The 21,988-nt window shown below is 55.1% G+C and overlaps 2 protein-coding genes across 7 annotated transcripts in view; one reads left to right on the top strand and one right to left on the bottom strand.

Annotated features, from left to right (window-relative positions):
• ZMIZ1 (zinc finger MIZ-type containing 1) overlaps nt 1-1,445 on the bottom strand; it is a 224,350-nt gene extending 222,905 nt beyond the window's left edge. For 4 of the 6 annotated variants that reach the window (XM_036928780.2, XM_036928785.2, XM_036928784.2 and 1 more), the window contains exon 1: nt 1,293-1,445. The gene's annotated coding sequence lies outside the window, so the exon portion shown is untranslated. Of the gene's footprint in view, nt 1-775; nt 907-1,292 lie in introns of those variants that run through there. The other 2 variants (XM_036928783.2, XM_036928781.2) reach the window with 2 other exon arrangements.
• LOC118933794 (uncharacterized) overlaps nt 1-21,988 on the top strand; it is a 67,318-nt gene that overhangs the window by 185 nt on the left and 45,145 nt on the right. The window contains exons 2-3 of the mRNA XM_036928593.2: nt 754-1,579; nt 3,088-3,137. Coding sequence (XP_036784488.2) covers nt 754-1,579; nt 3,088-3,137 — 876 coding nt within the window. The remainder of the gene's footprint in view (nt 1-753; nt 1,580-3,087; nt 3,138-21,988) is intronic.

Here is a 21,988-nt window from a genome sequence, read left to right as displayed (position 1 = left end):
CCGGCGCGCTCCCGCCCTCCCGCTCTCCCGCCCGGGTTGTTTACATTCCTGGAGTGTCTTTTAAACCCGGGACTGAGGCTGGCTCCCGGCCTTCTCCGGTGGCTCCCGGGCAGTCTCCCGTGAAAATCTGCTGGCGCACAATAGCCGGGAAGGCGGCCGCCCCTCGCCCGTGCCCCCGCTGCTCCGGGGCGGGGAGCCTGCCCTATGCACCGCGTCCTCTCCCCGCCCGGCTGGCTTCCTGGACAGATGTCCCGGCGAGGGGGCGATGTGCGCCCGCTGCCCGCGCCCCAGACGCCGAGGCCGCGCTCCCCACTGGTTTTCTTCCCAATCAAGACGCCAGGAATGTGAAACAAGCTTCCAGAGCCCGCCACCCTCCGCCCCCGCCCCAGCCCCAGCCCCAGCTCATCCCCGGCCGGGCCCCCCAACCTCCTCCCCGGCCGGCCTCCCACTCCCCCGAGGCCACCGCCGCCGGCGACCAAGAGGAAGAAAGAACACGGGGAAATTAGTTTCGTATTTGCAACGCGCGCGCGCGCACACACGCACATCTTCCCTCTGGGCTAACCTCCTGGCCAGGGCAGCCCCGTGCAGGCGTTGGCCTCAACGCCCCTCGGGCTTCTGAAGACCTACAGGAAGCCCCTACACACACCCTTTGGCGTTCCCGGCCGTACAGTGCACCGCGTCTCCCGGGCAATTCACATACAAACAACTTAACCGCGCCCCCACCTCCCATTTACAAAAGTGTATTTTCCCTAGAAATTCAGATACTACAACTTACCACCACCAACCCTTGCCACCCCGAAATCCGATGCGGTCCCTGGCGGTTCTCGTATACACTGGCGCACAACTTCGCGTCTCCTCAAAGGAGGCGAGAGAGACCGAGGTGGTGCTACCCAGGTCCTTCCCTCCCGCCCTCCGAGAATCGCGGTCCTGCCCGGCCCCTGGTTGTACAGAACGAGGGCCGGAGGCGCACCGGCAGGAGGCGGGTACCAGGTCCGCGCGCGCACAACCGCACTCATACCCCGCACAGCCGACAAGCCCCGGGCGCCGCGCGCCGCCCAAGCTGGCTCGGCACAGCCCGGCTTTCGCCGGTCGCCTGGGCCTCGGCCGCCGGCCGCCAACGGGAGCGCATTGGAGCCCGGCCGCCAGCCACTTGCCCGGCTCGCCTGGCCCCGACGGACCCTTAAGGAAAAAAGCCCCAGCACCCAGCGTCCCGCGTCCGCACCCCAAGAGTCCACAGGGGGCGGGAGGAAGGCCCGGGGCCGGAGAGCGCCCGGGTCTGGCTCCAAACTTACCGGGCGCTGCGAGCGCCGCTGCCGCCGCTGGAGGACGCACAGCCGCAGCCGCCGCAGCCGCTGCCGGGCAGGGCCGGCTCCAACCGGGAGGAGCGCTGTGAGGGCGCCGAGATTGGCTCCGTTTAGCTCCTGCTCCGCGCGGACCGGGGCTGGGGTCACCGCGCTGCGCCGGCGCTGCTCGCTTGCTCTGTCTCCCGATCGCTGTTCGCCCGCCCGCCGCCCGGCCGCCTGCCGCCGCTCGCTTTTTTTATGTCCACAGACAGTGAAAAGGAACTCGGCGTTAGGGGGTGAGTAAGTGAATCAACTCGCCCGGAGCCGAGCAAGTTGAAGTGTCAGATTACATTGGCTATTCTATTTCCAAAGGGCCCCGCGCCGCCGGCCGCCCGCAAAAGCCGGAGCGGAATTTTGGATGGAGCGGAGTGCAGCGCCGCGCCGCCGCAGCCAGCGCTCGGCTCCGGAGGCTCTGCTCTCGCTCTCTGCCCTCTCTCCGCTTCCTATCGCTTTCCTTTTCGCCTTTCTCCCTCGCTTTTCCTTTCCCTTATTTTGTCCTCTTTCTTCCCCTCTCCTCTGTCTCGGCCTTCTCGTTTTTTCCCTCTATGGCTCTGATGGGCTTTGCGCGGCAACCTCCCCCATTCTGCCATTCACCTCCCTTTTTCCTCCCCCTTTCCCACTGCTCCCTGACCGCCCCGACCCCAGCAAGTTTAGGAGAAAAATGCTGAGCTTAGGAAGGGACCACAGTGGGGAGGGTCTAAAATTGCCTGGCTCACCAGAGTCCCCCCTTTCGCTGGCTCTCCCCCGGCTGGAGTGCACTCGGGGCTGCGAACCCGCTCAGGTACTCGAATTGGGGGTGAGCGAGTTGCTAGCAACACCGCCAGAGCTTCCCTCTGGAGGCGGCTTTGGGGTTCCTCCCAAAGCCCAGGGGCTGCCGATGGGGCGAGCAGAGGACACTTGCCCCCACCACCAAGGGCTATGTTAGGAAGGCTGGAGCACTGTCCCTCAGACGGCTTGCAAGGAGCGGTGCGCACAGTCTGTCCCCGGCACCCAGTGCGGTCCAGCGACCCGTGGATTCCCCGAGGCGCAGCAGGGAGCGTCCCGGGCCCAGTGCGCGCGGGCGGAGCGGAGGTAGCGGGACCCGGGCCCAGTCCCTGGTCCTGGGCTGGGCACTGGCCCAGGAGCCTAGGAGGGCAATGCCACTCAAAAGGCGCAGTTAGGTGCGCCCACTCGCAGGTTCTCCTGGCAGACCACCCCCGATGCACCTAAGTGCGCGCCCACCTTGGTTCACATCTACTGCCACTCACACGGAAACTCCTACACAAACGGCACCTACTTCGCGCCCACACTCAGTATTACAAACATGCTTCCACACGCACAAACACACACCCACACACGTACACTCACTCTCAAAAAATATGCCCGTGTACACGGCTATAGCAAGCACGCTCACACAGACAAGCAATCTTGTGCGCACACATATATACATCGCTATGCACCCCCGTGTGATCCTCAAAAACCAAACCGCGAAACATTCCCGTGCTTTTAAGTCCTCACGTTCACGTACACATACAAACACATGTCCTCCCCGCTACTGTCCCTTCCACTCTCCTTCCTCAAGCCACCCCCCATTCATGATTTGGTGCACCCTCAGTCCCAAATTATAATCAGCGCTCGCACAGCACGGGTTGGACACACGCGCGCACGCACGCGCTTCCCTCCCCTCCCAAGCGGGGGAGGTTTCGGCCCCGCTCTCGCTTCGGATTCCAGGTGTGGCGGTGGCTCCGCGCTCCGTGTTTTTCAGCCCGCCGCAGTGTCGGAGGCGAGGCGAGGAAGGGAGCTGGAATAACAAAGGCAAGTTGGGGAGAGCGCAAGGGGGCGCAGCCCTAGCGGGGCCGCGGGGGGAGCCCTACTCCGCCCGGGCTTTGGTGGCTGCTAGGGTCTCGGGCGCCAGGAGTCGGAGGTAGGGAGGGAGGGAGGACTGGGGTCGAGGGGCGGGGCCGCGGTGTGACGTCAAAGAACAATGACACCGCTAGGGGCGGACATTGGGAGGCAGCAGGGGCGGGGGTCTCCCCCGGGGCCTGAGACTAGCGGAAGACGCCCTGGCCGGGCCCCAGCCGCTGCCTGATTGACGAGGCCCGCTTGGGAGCGCGGACGTGCCATGCAGACTCGCGGATCGCCCTGGCCTTCTGGGCAGTATTCAGCGTGGACCCTCGGCCAACGCCGGGAGCAGGCCGGAGGACCTCCCCTTTACCCCCATTTTAGAAAATCCTTCAGAGGGCTTCTTTGACCTCAGCTTGAACTCCTTCAGGACCAGGGAGATCACTCCTTCCACCACCGAGGGAGAGGAGGCGGAGTGAATTTGCCAGCCCTGAATTCATTCTCAAGACTATGCTAGTCTGACAGCCAGAGAATTCAGCCTGGATTCCTGAGGGCTCAGAGGATTGCAGCTAGGTCCTCAGGGGCTTGGGAGGGATGCTGGGAGCCCGCTTGGTTTTCCCAGGGGAGATTCTGCCTCCCTATTCCACTAGGTGGAAGAGAAGGCACTCTTTCCAGGCCTCAGTCTTTCAACCTGTCACATGGACTGTTACCGTGCCGCTGCTCCCGCACAGGTGGCCACTGAGCACCTCTGGGGAGGGTGGATGGTATGAAAGCCTCTAGGGACACCAGGGAGGCATAGTCCCAGCACATTCCTGTGTGAGGGAGCCCCTCCCCCTCAGCCTCTGGGTGGTCCAGGTTCATCAGTAGGGACATAGGTGTAGCCTGAGAAACCCTGTAGGCAAGACACAGAGTTGGAAAGTGGAGATTCAGCTTGTTGCATGGTGGCTGGAGCTACAGCTGCCCACAGCATCTCCACACACACTCCAGCAGTTCATAACATTGCAGCAGCCAGAAATTCAAAATCCACCCCCATCCCCAATCCAAAACCTTAGGACAAAGTTTCTGGGTGTTTAAGAACCTGGAGGGCAAGAATCCATCATCACCCAAGAACCAGACCAGTTCCTATTGCCTTGATGACCACCTGAGTCAGGATGCTCAGTCCTCTCAACATTTATGTACCAGTCCCTCAGTGAGTGATAAGGGCTCACTATCTCCAGGAAGTGGGGGTTGCAGGTGACCTTGGGGCTGACCACTCATCCTCAAAAGCCCCTGTCCAGAAGACCTGCCCCCCACCTTGCAGCCCCCACCTTTTTGCCTTTACATCTGAAAACTAGGAAGCTACTGCAGAGGGCAGAGGAGCCGAGCCCTGCCCGCAAAGCATGCCCAACTCTCTGTAGCACGGAGCCAAGGGTAATTTCAGCTGTACTCAGCTGGGCAAGTGGAGCACTTGAGGCAGCAAATCTGAGAAACCTCACCTGGGCCCTGGGTTTGCCCAAACCTCTTGAGACCCGAGGCTTCAGTCCTTGGGACTTAGGTGCTTGCTATCTCTATTTATCTTTCAGGGAATTAACAAGGTAGGTTGGATCTTTGTGGGGCTTGGAAGAAGCTATGAACTTACTTGGTACCTACTGTGTGCTGGGGACTGTGGTGAGGACCTCTTAGCATTAGCTTATTGAATTCTCACATTGCCTTGAATTAGGAGCATTACTGTGAGTGAACTTGCCCAACGTCAATCAGGATTCAAACTCAGGTTCTCATTAACAAAGTTTCCTGCTGGCCTCTCAGCCCCAGCTCTGCAGTCTTCATCTGCAGACTCTCTGTGTAGTCCTGAGCAAAACTAGCCCTCTCTTGGTTTCTGTAAACCAAGGGCAGGATCTCCTGACAATGGTCAGGCCTCTTTGGAGATGGTGTGTCCTGAACCCCCATCCTCTTGGCCTTGGTCTTTGCAGGCCTAGAGGCCAGGGATGAAACAGAAAGGAAAATGCTTTTACTTCCCAGCCCCTGAGAGGGGGAAGGTGGATCCCACTCAGCCAGTGCAGGGCAATAAATCACCTGACTCCAGGGGCAGCTTCAGTACTCATTAGGAGGGTGTGAGCAACATGAGACTGGCCTGTGGGCACCAGTGTCAAATCTGGCCCATACCTACCTTCAGAGCAGACATAAATGCTATTAATTTCCTTGTTCTCTGGGAACCATCTGTGGGAAAGAAGGCCGTTGCTTACACCTTTACCAGGGGAGCATAGAGCCAGGAGCCAAGAAGTCCAGGGGTTCAGGAGGAAGGCAGTGGTGGGAGGCTTTAGGTCCTGGGGCAAAGAAGAGGACCTGGGTAGGGTGCAGTGAATATGGCCTCCTCGGCCAGGGGGCCCTTGGTGGGCTGTTTCAGGGGACTGGCATATATGGGGGTGAATTCCTACCTTTCTTGTCTCCATTCTCCACCCCTCACTCCCCAAACGGGTAATAGGGGATAAAGGGGTGGGAGGAAAGTTAACTTATTGAGTGCTTACTGTACATCAAGCACTTTGGAAATATCTTGTTGTTCCATCCTCTCCACAAGCCAGAAGGTAAAATTCCCCCTGGAGGAAAGAGGCTCAGAGAGGTTAAATGACCTACTCAGGATCTCAGCTATTTGGTGGGTGGGGCTGGGATTGGCTCCAGGCTGGGCCTCAGGTTTAAGAATGAGGACTTGCCTTCATGTCATCAGGCTTTAGTGCAAGCAAGGTGACCTTCTGAGTACTTTGGGGTGGAGTACTCTTGCTCACCTGCCAGGTAATGTTCAGGGGCCCCTCTCATGGTAGTAGGGGTAATAGGGAATACATTTAGTCTTCACACCTGGATGGATCCAGGAGGCACTGGGTCCCTGCCCAGCTCCAAGGCCTTTGCTTCTAGGAGTTGGTGGCAGGTCCAGCAGAGAGTAGGTATGCCTCCTCTTCAGCCCACTGGGCTCCCCTGGTTGGCTTCCTCCCTATTTTCTAATCAGATTGCCCCCTCCATTCTGAGACCACACCTTCCCTGCCTCCTGGCCTTGGCTCTCCCAGGTCCTTCCACCAGGCATGCCATCTTCTAGTTTCTATCATGTAGCCTTGCCCTAAGTTTCCAGGCCCAGCTCAGTGAGCAACCCCCTTTGTCTGATGGGAGGCCCAGGAGAGCTGACTGAGAGCCTGCCTCGGAAGTTGGAATATCTTCACACCCAGCCCACCACTGTTAGACTTGCTGTGGGGCTTGGGCACATCACAGGAGCTCTCTGTGCCTGTTTCCTCATCTGCCAAGTGAGAGAGCATGGGACACACTGGATGTCCAATGGTTTTTTTGCCTCTCATTGTCCTGTGATTAAATGGGTCTGAGCCTTCCACCCTTGGACTGAGCTATGGTGCACTTTAGGGTTTGAAGTGTGCCCTGCTTTGGGGAGTACTTTCAGAGGGCCCCCTTCAGCCAGGTAGGTTCAGGAAAACAGGTACACAGACGGAGCTGTCCAGGGCTACAACTGTCAAGGACCATGAATAGCTAATGACTTTAACACCTCGCTTCATGAGGTACCTCTCTGAGCTTCACAAAGATCCTTTTATGGGTGACTAAGCTGAGCCTCAAAGGGAGGTGGTGGCTTTCCCATGGCCACACACCTGCAAAGTGTCAGAGCTAGAACAGGAAGTGTCGGAGCTGAAACAAGGTCTCCTAATCCAGGGCCCTCTTCCCCACACCAGTGCTGCCAGATGAGTGACCTGGGAGCTAATACTTCTGGCCCTGCTGGTGGAGTCTGGGACAAACAACCAGAGGAAAGTCAAGCCCCCTACCTCTGTCCTGACAGCTCCCGCACCCTCTGCACCCTGAGAGAAGGGTCCTCCTCCCTAGCACTGGAGGGGGTGGAAGCAGATCTCAGAGCCTCAGCATCTTCCCTCCTCACCTTTGAGCAATCTTTCAGCCTTAGGGCTCAGATCGCCTTGCCCTGACTCTGTTGTGTAGGCATGCTGGGTCGCTTCCAGAACTGCCAGCGTTATATACCTGCTCTTACCTCCTCATGTTCTTCCTGCCTCCTGGGACATGCCCCTTCCAGCGTTCAAGGCTACATCTACGGCCACCTGCTCAGAAGCCTACCCTGATAACTACAGCGGATGTGTAGTCTATCTGGTCTCAACCCCCGAATGCTCCTGTCCCTCCCTCCAGCAGCATCATTATCATCGTCACAATTACTTATTAAACTCTTACTATGTGCCCTGCAATGAGTAGCTCATATAGGTGAACTCCTTGAATCTTCACAGGAGCTGATTATTATTAGTAGTAGTAACTTCTCCAGTTTGCAAGTGAAGAAGCAGAGTCACAGGGAGTTTTATTTGCCCAGTGGACACCTCACTAGTCAGGGAGGTTATTTTGATGTGCCCCCATCTCCCCGTCCCCAGCTCTCCCTCTCCTCCAGACTGCAGGCTGTAGGACAGCTCATTGCTGTATCCTATCACCCTCTCATCAGTGTGCCTGAGTGACTGACAAGTGATCAAGTGCTCTAGGAGATGCAGGGGGAACACGAGGATGAATGAGACTCAGCCCGCCAGGAGCTCACCGGCTATCAGGAAGGACTTCCCACAACAAATGCCACTCTAAGAGGCTGGGAGAAGAAGAGTTGGCCTTAAGTGGGGTCCGGAAGGCAAGCCTTGGTGGGGACCATGAGGGAAACAGAGCAGAGTGAGGCATGGGCCTATCTAAGGTCACACGGCAAGTGCGGCAGCAGTGGGCCTGGGACCCCAAGCTACCAGTGTGACATGCCTTCTTGCGCCATGCAGCCAGCTGTGGGGCCCCTGTGTCTGTGCTCTTTTTCAAGGACACAGTATCCCAGACGCTTCCATGATGGTGAGCTGTTCAATGAGTGACTCTGGTCCTTCTCTCCCCTCTATTAAAATTTTTTTTAAAAAGAGGAAGAAAGAAAGAAAGAAATCCAGGCATTGTTCCTGACTGCAGCTGGTGCCAACTAGAATCTCTCTGAACAGAATGGAGCTGAGAGCCCAGCCGCCCAGGGGCCTGGCTGCTGACACAGGGCCTTTCTCTTTTGCTTTCCACTGAGGGGGCAGGCTAACATTACAGTCTCTCCATGGGCACCCTCTCCCACCTGCCTCCCTGGCCCCAGCTCTGAGCTCCCCACTGCCTTCACCCTGTTTGCAAACATCAGATGCCACTTGGGAGGGTTAGGAGGACTGCCCCTGCCTGCTTTCCTTCCTCATCTGTTCACAGCCTGGAGTGAGCTGGGCCATCTTGTTCTCCCACCCTACCGGGAGGTGCCTCTGAATATTTGTCTGGGACAGTGGCAGAAATCTTTCCCCCATGGAATCATTCAGAACTGGTGTGATTTCACAGCATACCAGGATTTTCCATCCTACCTGACTCGGCAGGTGCCAGTCCAAGTTCACCCATTAAGGCAATTTGCAGCAGTGATGACTTGGGGGTTGGGAGGGTTTGGAGTTGGGGATGGCAAAAAATAGCTCTGCAGAGACACAAGTAATGGTTTTTAAAGTCGATGGGTAGCCTACTCCCTTATCTCCCAGAGATTTGGTCTTAGGAGGAAGAGGGTTCCCCAAACTCTCCCTTGCTGTCTTCATTTCATCCTCCCTCCCTGCCCCTTTAGAACCTTGAGCTCTGTTTTGTACCCCCTCCCCCAGCACAAGCTGCTCTGGCCCAGATTACCCCAAGCATCAGCCCTAAGAGAGCATCAGCTTGGCCGCCATCCAGTGTCCACTGAGCACCTTTGGGCTTGGCCTGGCCATCAGAGTCAGCTTTGAAAGCTTTTCTTTCCCTTCTATGGGTACAACACTTTAGAGTTTGTAAAGAGCACGCTACATCTCACCTGAGTGCCGCAGCAGCCTCAAGAGGCAAACAGATTGCACAACCCACTTTACAGCGGAATAAACTGAGGGATTAGAGGCCCAGTGGTTTGGCCAAGGTCATACAAGAAGGGGCAGCGTTTTTTGAACCCTGGTCTCTTGATTCGATGTCACTAAGCAGGCGTGGGGACCCAAATGGTAATGGTCTCCGAGGATGGCATTCCCAGCCTTCTAAATGCTTCTGGGAGACAGGATCTCAGATGCATTGATTCACTCAGCAAATATTTATTGAATACCTGCAATATGCCAGGCACAAAATTAGGCACTGGGGATCCAACAGTGAACAAGACAGGTATGATCCATGCAGTCACAGAGCTTAAATTCTGATGGATGAGACAGATGCCAAACACACTGTGCAGGAAGACTTCCCATCCGCCCTGGTCCAGCCTTATGCTCTGGAAGGAGCCCTGGTTGGGAGGCTGAGGATATAGATCCTAGTCCCAGAGTTGCCTCTAACTCCCTGTGTGATGTAGGAGGTTTTCCACCTGTGAAATCTGCAAGCATGTGGCTCCCCACACATTTTCTCAGGTCTCTTCCCTACTCCCAGCCTCTGAGTCAAGAGGTTAATGATTTCCTGGCATGAATAATTACCCTGATTAATTTTTCTTAAGCCTGAACTTTTCATAGGCTCTCAGAGCCAGAAAGGGGCTTTTGAGGTCGTCTAACTTGAGCCCTTCACTAGGCAAGAATCCCTTGGCCTCATTCTTCCCAGGAGATTACTGTCTCTGCTTGCATCCTTCTGGGAATGGGGAACTTGCTTCCCCACATAGCAGACACTGCTCAGTGGTGTGCTGGTAAGAGTTTAACATCTGGCTCTCCCAAAGTGGAGAAAACCTGATTTGTAGCATTTGCCGGTTGTCATGGTACATACTCTCACCATGGCTGACTTCACATCAACCAGGTCACACAGTTTCTGAAAATGTAATAATGGGCTCTGGTGAGCCAGTCCTAGCCAGCTGCAGTGCACCACTGTCCCACCCCACTGAGAAGCCTGGGCCCACTTCACTTGTGGATAGTTCTTACTGGTACTGAGCAAAACATCTATTTGTCAGGATCTCTGGCCAGGCAGTCCTGAGCTGCTGCTCTGGAGTATCATAAGACAAAGGGACCCGTTGGCCTGGCCGCATGCAGCCCTTCAGGTCATTGGAGGAATTAACCCTCTCTCTTCATGACATGGGAAGTTCCTGGGCCAACTGGCGTCAGGGCATAGTCTCCTCCCCGTTTTTCCCCCATCCCTCACTCCCTCCCACAGATACTTATTGGGCCTCTATGACCACCAGGCACTGTGTGAGGCATTGTGGACACAGTGACCCACGTCTTTGCTCACACTGGCCTCTCCAGCTGGGAAGTCTTTCCTCGGCAACTGTGCTCAGATGTCATCCACTCTCAAAGCCTGCCCTGACCTCCACCCCTTCCCCTCTGAGGCAGGCAGGCGCCTGCCCTTCCAGAGCCCTTATCGGCTCTGTTTGGTACTTATCACTTTCTACCTTGGATTACAGCTATTTGTGCACATGGTTTATCTCGCTGCCAGACCGAGAGGCATCACGGGCTTGCTGAAAGAGCGTGGACTTTGGAGTCCCACGACCTGGCCCTGAATCCCAGCCCTGCCACTTAGGGCTGTGAGTCCCAGGAGAGCTCACACCACCTTCTGGAGCCTCAGTTTCCTTATCTGTAAAGTGGAGCTTTCAAGGTAGTTTGACCATTAAATGAGATTAGCGATGTAACCTCCCTTTCCTGTTGCTGAGAGGAATCCCATCCTCTTGGGGACAGACATTGTGTCCAAAACCTCTTTGTGATCTCCCGGGTACAACAACATAAATGTTAACAACAATGGCAAACACTCATACAGCAATTACTGTGTACAGCTTATTGTTCTAAGAATTTACGTATGTCACCTCATTTCATTCTCACAACAACCTTGTGGCATTGGAACAATTATTATTCCCATTAATGGATGAGCAATCTGAAGCACAGAAAGGTTAGATAACAAGCCCAAGGTCACACAGCTAGTGAGTGGGAAAGCTGGGTATCCAGAGAAATCTCCAGAGACTTAGGTGTTTAACACTCTGGTATGTGGCCACAGTATAAAGGCTTGGAAGGGGTTATAGAGCTGTGTGCATGTATGTGGGCCCATGGTGCACACCAGCCTGTGGATATCCTAGCCCTGACCTGTGCAGTGGGGCTGAGGGTGTACATAGAAGTTTCTGGGCTGCCCTCTAGGGCCTCCCAACAGGTAAAGTGGTTAGTGCTAAAGAGAGGAATGTCTGTAGGTCCCTGGGGGATAAGGGGCTGCCACTAATGAACAAGGCAATCAAAGAAGACTTGATGTAAGAGGTGGCATTTGCAGTGGGCCTTGACAAACAAAGAGGATTTGGTCATGGATGGACAAGGCAGAGAGAACAGCAGGAGCAAAGTGTAGAGGTGGGAGGTATATTAGCAGTTCATTTAGGTGTCAGGCTAGATATTCTCCTGTGTTCTGGTGGGTGGGGAGGGCAGAGATGGTGACTGTAGGGAAGGGAGTGTTAGTTGTCGAGTCTGTGATTCAGGAATCGTAAAAGGAACTGTTTCAGGGGCCTTGAAAGGTAGTACAGACCCTGAAATGCTGAGAACCATTTGGGCTGCCCTGGGAGCCAGATTGGCATTTTGCTTCTCTATAAACTACTCTGAGATTACAAAGTCCTAGGTTCCTGAATCCAGCTCTGCCTCTTTGTCCACATCCTTCCATTTCTATGAGCCTCCGTTTGCCCATCTGCAGAATGAGCATGAAGAGTGGACCATGCAAGCCAGTTGAAGGATGAAACGGCTGGTGGTGGGGCCATGTCTGCCACTCCTGTGGCAGGAAGTACTAGAGGGGGGATGGGAAACCGGGCGGAGCAGGGTGGGAGGAGCTCCATGTGCACCGCCGGTGGGTGCCAAGCCTACCAAGTTGGCTCAGGTGTGCCTCGTGATTCTTCCAACACCACATGCCCCATTTTCCCCAGCACCGCCAAAGGCTGCCCAGCTCTACTGGCTTAAAAGCAATCTTCCTATAAGGCTTCTGCAAGGACAGCTCCTGGCAGGCTCTGGGCTGATTTTGTTCCTTCAGCCAGCCCAGTTCAGGTCAGCTCCCGTGACCCCTCCAAGTAGCACTAATCCTACCAATGAATCCTTTGGGGGAATTCACAGTGCGCCAAGTGCCATTTTCAATGCTTCCCTTACACTGGCTAATTTAATCCGCACAACTGCATTGTGATTGCCCTCTCCAAATGAGGAAACCGAGGCACAGAGAGAGGTTAAGACAGATAGTCCCACAGCAGTTCCATGGCAGGGAAGGTGAAGCCTGAAAGATGGAGACCACCTGTGCAGCCTGGAAGCAGGGCCTGCAAGATGGTTGTCTGGCCCCCTTCTAGCTGTTGCCCTGTGGGAAGCATTATGATTCTGAACCCCCTCACACTTATTCTTTCTGCTGATTTCAGAGTTCTCAGGCAGTGACTCTGCCCACACATGTGCCTTATGTCTGCACACTCCCAGCAACTCTGCCCACATATGTGCCCTTTTGTCTGCACACTCGACACCCTGGCCACCTAGACTCCCACAGACATACACAAGGCTCACCATCATAGGTCACAGACTGGACCCACCTTGCCCCAGTACACACACAGCACCTGGTCTTTGGGCCTCACAGATACACTTGCACCCAGGCACCCACCTGGCCAAACCCACTGAGATACACATGCAAGTGTCCCTGTCCCTCACACACTGGTAGATCTCCTTACACACACACGCACACACGCACACACTCTGGTGTCCCCCAGCATGGTGGGATCTGTGAATTTACATTGCATCCCATTGCTCCACATCTTGGCTCCAGCCTCTGAGGATGTCCCTCTGCCCAGACATCTTCGTTCTTGGCCATTTATGCTGGTGGTTCCAGAACGTGTGCATCCACTTTTTACCGCAGGTCTCACCCAGATTGTGGCCTCTGCTCTGCCTCCAGTAGGAACTAGGCCTCAGGGGTGTGGCAGGGGCTTGGGGCTGGCCGGCTACCCTTCCCCCACCTCCAGGGGCTGCAGGAGGAACAGCAGGAAGAGGAGAGTGAATTAATCTTGGCCTCCCCTCCCCCAGGCTCTCTGTGATGCTAATTCCCTCCGCCTTTGATCCAGCCCAGGCCCCTAACTCTGAGCAGGGGCAGACACTGAGTTTGGCCTGAGATTAGGGCTGCCCTGGGTGAGGCCCCTGGGCATATCCCCCCATGCGGCAGATTGGGGTTTCTCCCCTGGGGAGGGGTCTTGGGGATTAGAGCTCTGGTTACTGACCCTTTCAATACAATGCACTCTTTGCCAGAACTTTCTCATTTTCTCTCCTCTCTAAGGGGCTCCTGGGGCTCCCATTCTACACAGGAGCAGAGGGAGTTTTGGGGTGGGGGGCATGCTGGGGGGATATGTGGAGGAGGGGGGAGTGGACTCTAGAGGCTTCCGGGCCAGTGAGCAATGGGACCAGGCCTGCAGCACAGATCTTCTGACCTCCAATCTCACCGTTTCCACTGAGGGTCCGTCTTTGTTCCAGTGACTTAAGACAGTCAGACAAACAAACAGTGTTTACGGAGTATTCCCTACCCCCCAGGAGCTGTGCATCATCTCATTTTGACCTCACAGCACTTTATGGTAGGGAAACTGCTCCATGTAACTGTGCTGTGACAGTAAAGCCCAGGTCACAGGCTGACCAGAGTTCCTCACTGGACAGACGGGACACCGAGACTCGGAAAGGGGAAGGGACGTGCCCAAGCCGATAAGGGAAGGTGGCTGGGCATTCATCCCCCACCTTCTAGCTACACCCAGTATTCTTCAAGGAATAACTGGAATCTTCTATAGACCCAGTGAAACAGGGACGTGAGTCCAGACACGCCCATCCTGCACTGTCCCAGAGTAGGGGATGGGACACCCGAGAGTATGTTAAGGTCAGGTAATCACACAGAGATATCTCAGCCAACCCAGCCTTGGAACAGCCTTGTAAACAGGCAAAAACACAATTAAAACTTTCATTACATGATATTTCACACATATAAAAGAATATTTGTAAGCCATGAAACACATTAAAATGAATGCTGAGAACCACTGTACATGAGAACCAGAGTTTCATGGACACCAGTAAAGCTCTGCCCCTCCTGGCCTCTTGCTTTCTAGAGGGAACCACTGCCTTAAGTTTGTTTATTACTCCCTCTCTATTTTAACAAATGGTTTTAGCATGTATGTGGGATCTCTGGACTGCTGCACTTTTGAGGCACTGAGTTATAAGCCGCATTCTCGGGGGGGGGTGCTTTCTTTAAAGGGGACAGGGAGGCGTGGGGTTTGAGGAGCAACTCAAACCTGCAGCTGGTTCTTCCCTTTACAGTCTGCCTTCTGCACCAGTTGCCATGCTGCTCGGGGCTTATTTGAGGTGTAGCGCCCCATTTTGCCCTCTTACTGCAGAGAGTGCTCTGAAAGGAACACCATTTCCTGGTCCAGGCAGCAGAAGCAGGGCAGGTAGCCTGGCAGCTGGACATCTCCTGAGCAAGGCATGCCACCATGCCTTTGCATAAGCTGTTCCTCCACCTGGAATGCCCTTCCCATTGTGTCAGCTCAGGAAACCCTGCTCCTTCTAGGGGCAGCTTGAAGGTTTCACTTTTGGGGAGGCCTTCCCTGTGAGCCCTGTCTGCCCACTCCCAGATGAGTTGGATGTGCCCTCCTGTCCTCTGACAGAGTCCTTGGGAATCCCTCTGGCAGCCCTTTCCCAGGGAAGATGTTCTAGTAGCTAGCAAGAGCAGACTTGATCCCCAGATCTGAGGCACAGTCAGGTGTCAGACCCAGGCAGATGCTTGCAGAATGACCAAGGAAGAATCTGGGAGAAGGTGATGGCAGATGGGCATCCCTGTGGAACTCTATGGCCTGGGGCCTCAGAGGTCCTGGTCAGTTTGCTCCAAAGCCTGGATGGAGGATTTGGAGGGAAGGCTGGGAGGAGACTCTCCAGGGCTTTGAGCTGCTGGTTACTCACCTGCTGTGTTCCCGTGTGTGTGCAAGACGTAAGTGCAGGTCACTGGGTGTGGCAGCAGGTAGGTGTGGTCACAGGAGTGCACACGTCCACACGTGCTTCCACATGTGCATGCACACACCTGGTCCCAGGCCCACAGGCCCTGCAGAGCATGCAGGGGCACTTCCTTTTCCTGTTCTCAGCTTTCCTTCTTGGAGAAGCCAATTTTCCCTCTGAGCATCCCACAGCCCACATTTATGGAGTGTCTGCTGTGTGCAAGACCTGAGGGGTTGGCTCAGCAGTGTGAGGAGCAGCTGGCTCCCACATACCTGAGGGGACAGGAATGACAGAGGGCTCATACACGGTCTTTCTGTCCTTTCCCACTCTCTTTCATGACTTAGCCCTAAAAGCCAAGTGCCATTGCCTCAACTTCCCAAATGCGGCCCCTTGAGTCCAGAGGCCAGAGATGAACAGCACTGTCACCAGTGCCTGACTCTTAGTCTTGGGTGCCAGATGACGCAGGACCTGCGAGAAACCCCTGTTTTCAAGGAAACCTGGCATTGGGAGGGGCCCCCAGACTCCTCTCCCTTCCTCCTTTTTCCACGATGGCAACTGCGCTTTGGGGCGGCATTACCCTGAGCGTTCGTTCTGTCGGAGGGTGCCACAGCTGGTAGCAGCTGCAGGGAGTAGGGGTAGCTTTGAGCTGAGTCAGAAAAGACAGTGTGGGACAGTGTCTGAACTGGGCACTGGTCACCTCTTCCCCTAGCACTTACACACACGCATGCCCAGAGAGGTGATGGGAGTTGTCTATGGTCACACACAGCCAGTGCCCTCTGCCTTCCAGTCCTGGTTTCTCTTTTAACTCAGGCTGCTCTAAAAGGGGCCTATGAGTGCCAGCATTCCTGCCTGCCTTCCTTCTGAGAATCCAGACCCCGGCGGCTGAGGGAAATGATCAGAGGGGTGGTAAGTACCTTTGGCTGGAGTACCTGTGGTCTCCGTTCAGCTAGGAGGGTGACATGGGTTAGCCAGTGTGAATACGGGGCCCGGAGGAAGGGATGATCACCGTCCTTCCCCCAGCACCCAAATGCAGCCTGGGAGTCCCTGAGTGAAGGCCTCTTTCCTGTAACGAGGGTGGCACTCTCACTTGGCAATCAGAATCTCTGGCTCTGGGCTCTGATGGCCTTGGGCAAGTTCAGGATTCCTCATTTTCAGCTATGGGGTTATGGACAGGCTGCTTCTCTTTGTCGAAGCTCAGTCCTGAACCTGTACCAAAAGGATGAGCACCCTCACTTCACCGTGTTTTGGGACAGTGGCCCAGGCCCATGCCCAAGAAATGGCTGTTGAGGTGTTCTGTGCTTATTCTTGAAACTGCAAGGCCAGGCCGCACTGTGTCCAGACCACGTGAATCATATCTGAGAATCAGAACAGCATTTGGGCCTGCCTGTGACCCCGGGAAAGCTAAGCTCCAGTCCTGACACTGCCTTACCAGCTTCAGTGTGTCATTGGCCCCCTATGGTCCCAGCATTCTCAGCCCCAAAAGAACATACAGATCTGAGGGTCACATGGGTCTAGAGGAACCCATCAGTGGGAAGGACCTTGCAAATCACAAGGCTTGTGCCCCCTTTGCAGATGCTGTGGGTGGGGAAGGTGTAGGTGCTTGTTGCCCCTCATTGGGACCCCAGCCTCTGCACCCAGGCCCAGTACTCTGGCCTTGAGCTGGGCTGAGAGCTGTGCAGAAGGAAGAGCTGCTTTTGTTTGGGGACTCTCTCTGAGTCCTGCTGCAGCCCTGTACAAGCCCCCAAGCTGCCAGATTGGAGAGCTCGCACTCAGGGATTCTGAGGCCTTTTGGAGCTGGGAAGTTCATACTTGAGGGGCAAAGGCAGCCTGGATGTAAAGTGTGTCTTTTTTGGCCCTTAATTACCCTTCTTCACCCATAGGTGGAATTTTCACTCAAAGAGCTAAAGAAAGGCGCCCGCACTGCTGCTGGGACCGGGTTTCCCTGCTGCCTTTGTGCTGCAGCTGCCAGTGTGGCAGTGGCACCCAGCTCAGGTTTCTGATTTTAGTGATTTCCTGAATTCATTCTGCTTCCAACCTCAGGGAAAGGAGGAGAGGTGATCCTCCTGAAAATTCACATAATTGCTTTTATTTGATTTTTATTAAAATGCATTCAGGAATAATGTGATTGCCCCCTTTAATATGTTGTTCATCAGTCTGGCATGGGGAATCTGCCTGGAAAAAGCCTTGGGTGCCAGAGCCTGGTATGCAGGCCGGGCCCTGAGACAGGCCCGGGGACTCGCTCTACCCTGGCTGAGAGTTGCACTAGGGGAGCCACAGCTCCTGTCTGGGGGGGTGGGCTAATGACCCAGCTTGGTGCACTGCCTGGCTTGCTGGAGGAATGAAGGGTAGAGCTGAGTGTGGCATGCTATGAGCACACTCTAGATGTCCTGCCCCACTCCCTAGCCCCTCTTCCTGCTCATGTCCTCTTCTCACCTCCAGTTCTCCAGCGCCTGAGAGGGGTGGTGGTCTGAACTCCTAGCATCCCTCGAATCCACACTCTCTTCTGACTGCCCCCCAGTTGCTGGCACCTTTATTGTACCTCCAAGTTGGTCTTGTTGTCTCAGGCCCAGGGCCTACCTAATCATGCAACTGCCTTGCTCAGAAACCGTGGTGGCTTGCAAAGACCCCTTTCCAGCCAGGGCCTTTGCACGCAGTGGAAAGAACCCAGACCTCTGGTCAGTCCTGATTCTAACTAACCCTTGCTCCACTTTATGCAGTGGGATCTGGGTAAGTCGCTGCCTTTCCAAGTGTGGCTTATTGATTAAGGAAATGGGAGTATCAAGACCTTCCCAGTAGGGTGATTGAATACAGAGTGAACAAGAACAGGGGGTATGCAACTCATACAGCATGGGGAGTGGGAGGTGGTGGGCAGAATCATGTGACTTGGCCTAGCAAGAGGCTGGAGATGCTTAACAAATGCTTGGGGAGAGAGAAAGGGCAGATACAGCTCTGGCCCCCACTGAGGCCACAGACCAGCTGAAGTGGCCACTGTGACAGTGACACCATTTACTTTTAGGACTCCTGCCCCCATCCCCTCTGGCTCCTCCCCTCTATCCAGCATAAAGTTCTGAACAGGACTGGGCCTGAGCTTGCAACTGAGCAGGTAACAGGAGGCCAACTGTTCACCTGCCTTTCAATGCCCTTCTTGGAGGTGCGGGGGAGAGTTGGGAGGGGTGCAGTTTCCAGAGGAATGCCAGAAACACATTTGCTAGGCTTCCTAGAAGCCCTCACCCCAGAGTAGCCACATGCTCCAGGCACCCCCAAAGCATGTCTTATTGCCCTCTTTTAGCAGTCAAGGTGATTGAGGCTCAGAGAGGGTGAATGACTTTCAGGGTGCCCCAGCTAGGAAATGCATGTGGTCTCATGGCCACAAGAAAATAGGATTGGCTGGTGACTCTTAACCACCCCTGCAGCTGTTGGTGAGATGCTTTTGTAGGGTGGGGGTTGACAGGTGGGCCATAACTGCCCTACACACCGGGGTGTGGGTGTGGACCATGCATGTCAGAGGCAGGCCCTCTCTAATCGGCCTCCAGAAGGTCTTTCTAGGATGGTCTGCCTCTGCTGGGGTGGGCTGCACAGGGTGTCAGGGAAGCATGGGATTGGGGCATGTGCATTCATATTCACTTTTACAGCCCCCTGGGGGGCTTTTAATTTCTGTGAAAAAGCCCATCTTCACTTAAAAATGACAAACCAGACAAACCTTTGTTGTGCTTTTCCTTTTTATGTGTTTGTTTTGATGCAAATTATTTGATAGTAGATGCAGCCAGAGGAATTCAGAGAGCAGAAGCAGTAGATGTAGAAATTCAACTGTGGGGTCCTTGACGGCCAGTCAGGGCCCTGTCATCTAGCTGAATGCTCATATAGGGCTTGGTACAAGGCTTCCTCTCCCGCTGGCCTCTCTGACTTTGTGCAAGCCGTCACCCCGACTGGAGTGCCCTCCTCTGTTCTTCTCTGCTTATCACACTCTTCCTGAGAAGCCCAGGCCAAACCAAACCTCCTTGTACCTGTCCCCCTCTGGGTTCCTCATACCCGCTCCCTCTGTGTGCTTGCTTCAGGGGCTGCCTGGGCTCCCCAGAACTGGTTCATGTCATCTCTCCAGGCAGGCTGTGCATCTAAGAGGGCAGGCCAGTCCTCAGTCATGGGGAGGGCCGTGCAGGCTGCTGGGAATGACCTCCAGAGTCCTAACAGGGGAAATCCTAGCCCAGAGGGGTAAAGGGTGGCCAATAGTTTCCCCAGAACTGAGGGGTTTCCTGGGATGCAGACTTTCAGTGACAAACTGGGACAGCCTCGGACACCCTAGCTAGAGAGCCCACGGTTCAGAAGCTCCCAATTCTTGGGCCAGAACCATGTCTTAAGCTGTCATCATAGACCATAGGCAGCTTCATCTGGGGGAGAGGGACATTGGGGCCCACTGTGGCAATGACAGCCCAAGGCCATTGATGATTGGCTGCAGAGCTAGACAAAGGCACCACCGGTCTTTGAGCCTCTGGCTGGTTCCTACGTCCAGGCCATTACTTCCCTCAGAGCATCCTGGGTGGGGGACACAGCTCACAGCAGGCCAGATACCCCAGAAACAGCCTGCCCTGAGGCAGAAGCTTTGCTGAGCCTTGGAACCCTATGACCTGAGTGCCTGGCAGGGCTGGGTGCCACCCTTGGGCCACCTCAGACCCCCACCCCCAGTTCAGCAGTTACAGGGGACTGAGGAGGGGCTGAGCCTCTCTGGCGCCCCATGCCCACCTCACTGGCTTCTCCTGGCCCAGATGAATAGAGCCCCTATCAGATCTCTGTTTCTCTCCTCCTTGAGGCTGTCTCTTCCCCCACCCCTGAAGCCCTTTTTTCCTCCCTGAAGCAATGTCACCAACACATGCAGCCCACGGAGGTGTTGGTTTCTGTTGCTTTTAAAGTTTCCTTTTGGTGAGTGGGGTGAACTCCCCATCCCCTACACTGTGGGCTCTAGCAGGGCATCCACAACCCTGAGCCTCTGGATCTTGTGTAAGGCCAGAGATGTGGGATAAACACCTGCTGTGTGCCGAGCACCCACTGTCTGTTCACACCTCCATGGGCCGCCGTGAGGTAGGGGCTTTTCTCATCTCCCACAGGAGGCTGTGGAGGCTCAGCACTGGTAGCTGGGGCCTGGCACGATGGACCCATGGTCTGGGCTCTGCTCCTGGCATGATGCTGTCTTCAGGATGGCCATTCAAACTTCTCCTTCCTTACCTGCCATTTCCCCACCCACCCAAGGCCAGGCTCTCCCCAGCCAGGGGGCACAGCTTCCTGAAGCCCCTGTGCTGGGTTCATGCCCCTCTGTGCATAGGTCATGAGCTCTATCCACGTCATCAGGGCTGGCGTCAAATTTCAGATCCTCCTGCTCTGTGACCCCCAGCAAGTTACTTAGCCTCCCTGAACATCAGATGACTTAGCTGTCAAATGGGAAACCTGGAGAAGTCCCTGAAAGAGCCTGGTTGCCCTAAAGGCTGTCCAGCAGGGGGCTGGAGCCTTTGTTAGACATTTGTCTGCTTCACAAAGGCCTTGAGAAGCTTCGGTTGTCAGTTCAACTGGGGAACCTAGCTGGAGTGATGGGTGAGTGAAGGTGGGTGAGCAGGGGAGCACCACGATCAGGACCATGTGGGCAGCAGAGTGGATGAGTACTACAGGGGAGATGGGGAGGCAGGAGGCTGTTGAAGGTGGCTTTCACTCCCTTTTCAGAAAAATAAGGTGACCCGCTGTCCCCCAGGAATAAGAATCATGGAGGCAACACTGTCCCATCTGGTCAGGTACTAGACTCCTCCCATGACAGGTTCCCTGCCCTGGGCCTCCTCCCAGGTTCAGCTGTCATGCCCTGTGGGAGGAGGAACTGGGGGTCTTAAGAGGTCCCAAGCTCCAGCCCATCCAGCAGCCAGGTATGAGGCAGAGGTGGCATCCTCTTCTCAGCAGCCTTGGTGTCCCTGAGAATTATTGGTAATCCAGGCCCATCTGAGAACCATGGTTTCCATTTCTCACTGACGCCCATCCACCAGGTTTCCTCTTTTGCTGTGAGCCTCCAAATACTACCCCAGCACTTGAGAACACTCCCTCCCACCCCTCACCTTATGGGCAAAGAAATCCCTTGGGCAGGGCAGTAGCAGGTGTCTGCACTTTGCCCTCTGCACCTCCAGCCACTCGTACATCTGGGACAGCACAGGGAAGCTCATGACACCAGCCGCTGGTGGAGGGGCATGGAACTCTTGTGAAAGACTCACCTTTTCTGTAAAGTGAAGAATCCCCCTGACGTGTGTCTCTCTCTGAGTGTCACGGGCATCCTAAAGGAAGAACAATCCTCCCCACCTGTGTTGGGCCTCCCTGGGGGTAAGCCACAGCTCAGAGTAGTAGAGGAAGCCAGGCCACTTGTGGAAACTTTACTGTCCCCCTTCTCCTGAAATATGTCTGATGGAGTGGAGAGTGGGACCGCCTTTGTCTCAGTCCATTCCAGCTGCTGTATCGGAATACCACCAACTGGGTGGCTAAAGCAACAGACATTTATTTCTCACAGCTCTGAGCCTGGAGGTCTGAGATCAAGGCACCTGCAGATTTAGTGTCTGGTAAGGGCCTGACACATGGTTCATCGATGGCTGTCTTCCTGCTGTGTCCTCACTCGTGGAGAGGTTCCAGGGAGCTTTCTGGGGTCCCCTTTAGAAGGCACTACCCTCATGATCTAATAACTCCCAAAGGCCCCACCTACTCATACCATCATGTTGGAGGTTAGGATCTCAACATAGGTATTTGGCAGGACACAAGCATTTAGACCATAGCAACCTTGCTCTTGCTAAGGTTCTTTAATGCAAAAGAGTGTTTGAGTCTCAGAGCCCCTCTGTGGCCATTGTACCCATTTCCTAGACAGACAAACTAAGGCTCTGGGTGAGAGCTCAAGCTTCCTTGCTTGTC

The sequence above is a fragment of the Manis pentadactyla genome, chromosome 8, assembly GCF_030020395.1.
Source record: "Manis pentadactyla isolate mManPen7 chromosome 8, mManPen7.hap1, whole genome shotgun sequence".
NCBI classification, from domain to species: domain Eukaryota; kingdom Metazoa; phylum Chordata; class Mammalia; order Pholidota; family Manidae; genus Manis; species Manis pentadactyla.
This window is presented reverse-complemented; position numbering and strand designations above follow the sequence as displayed.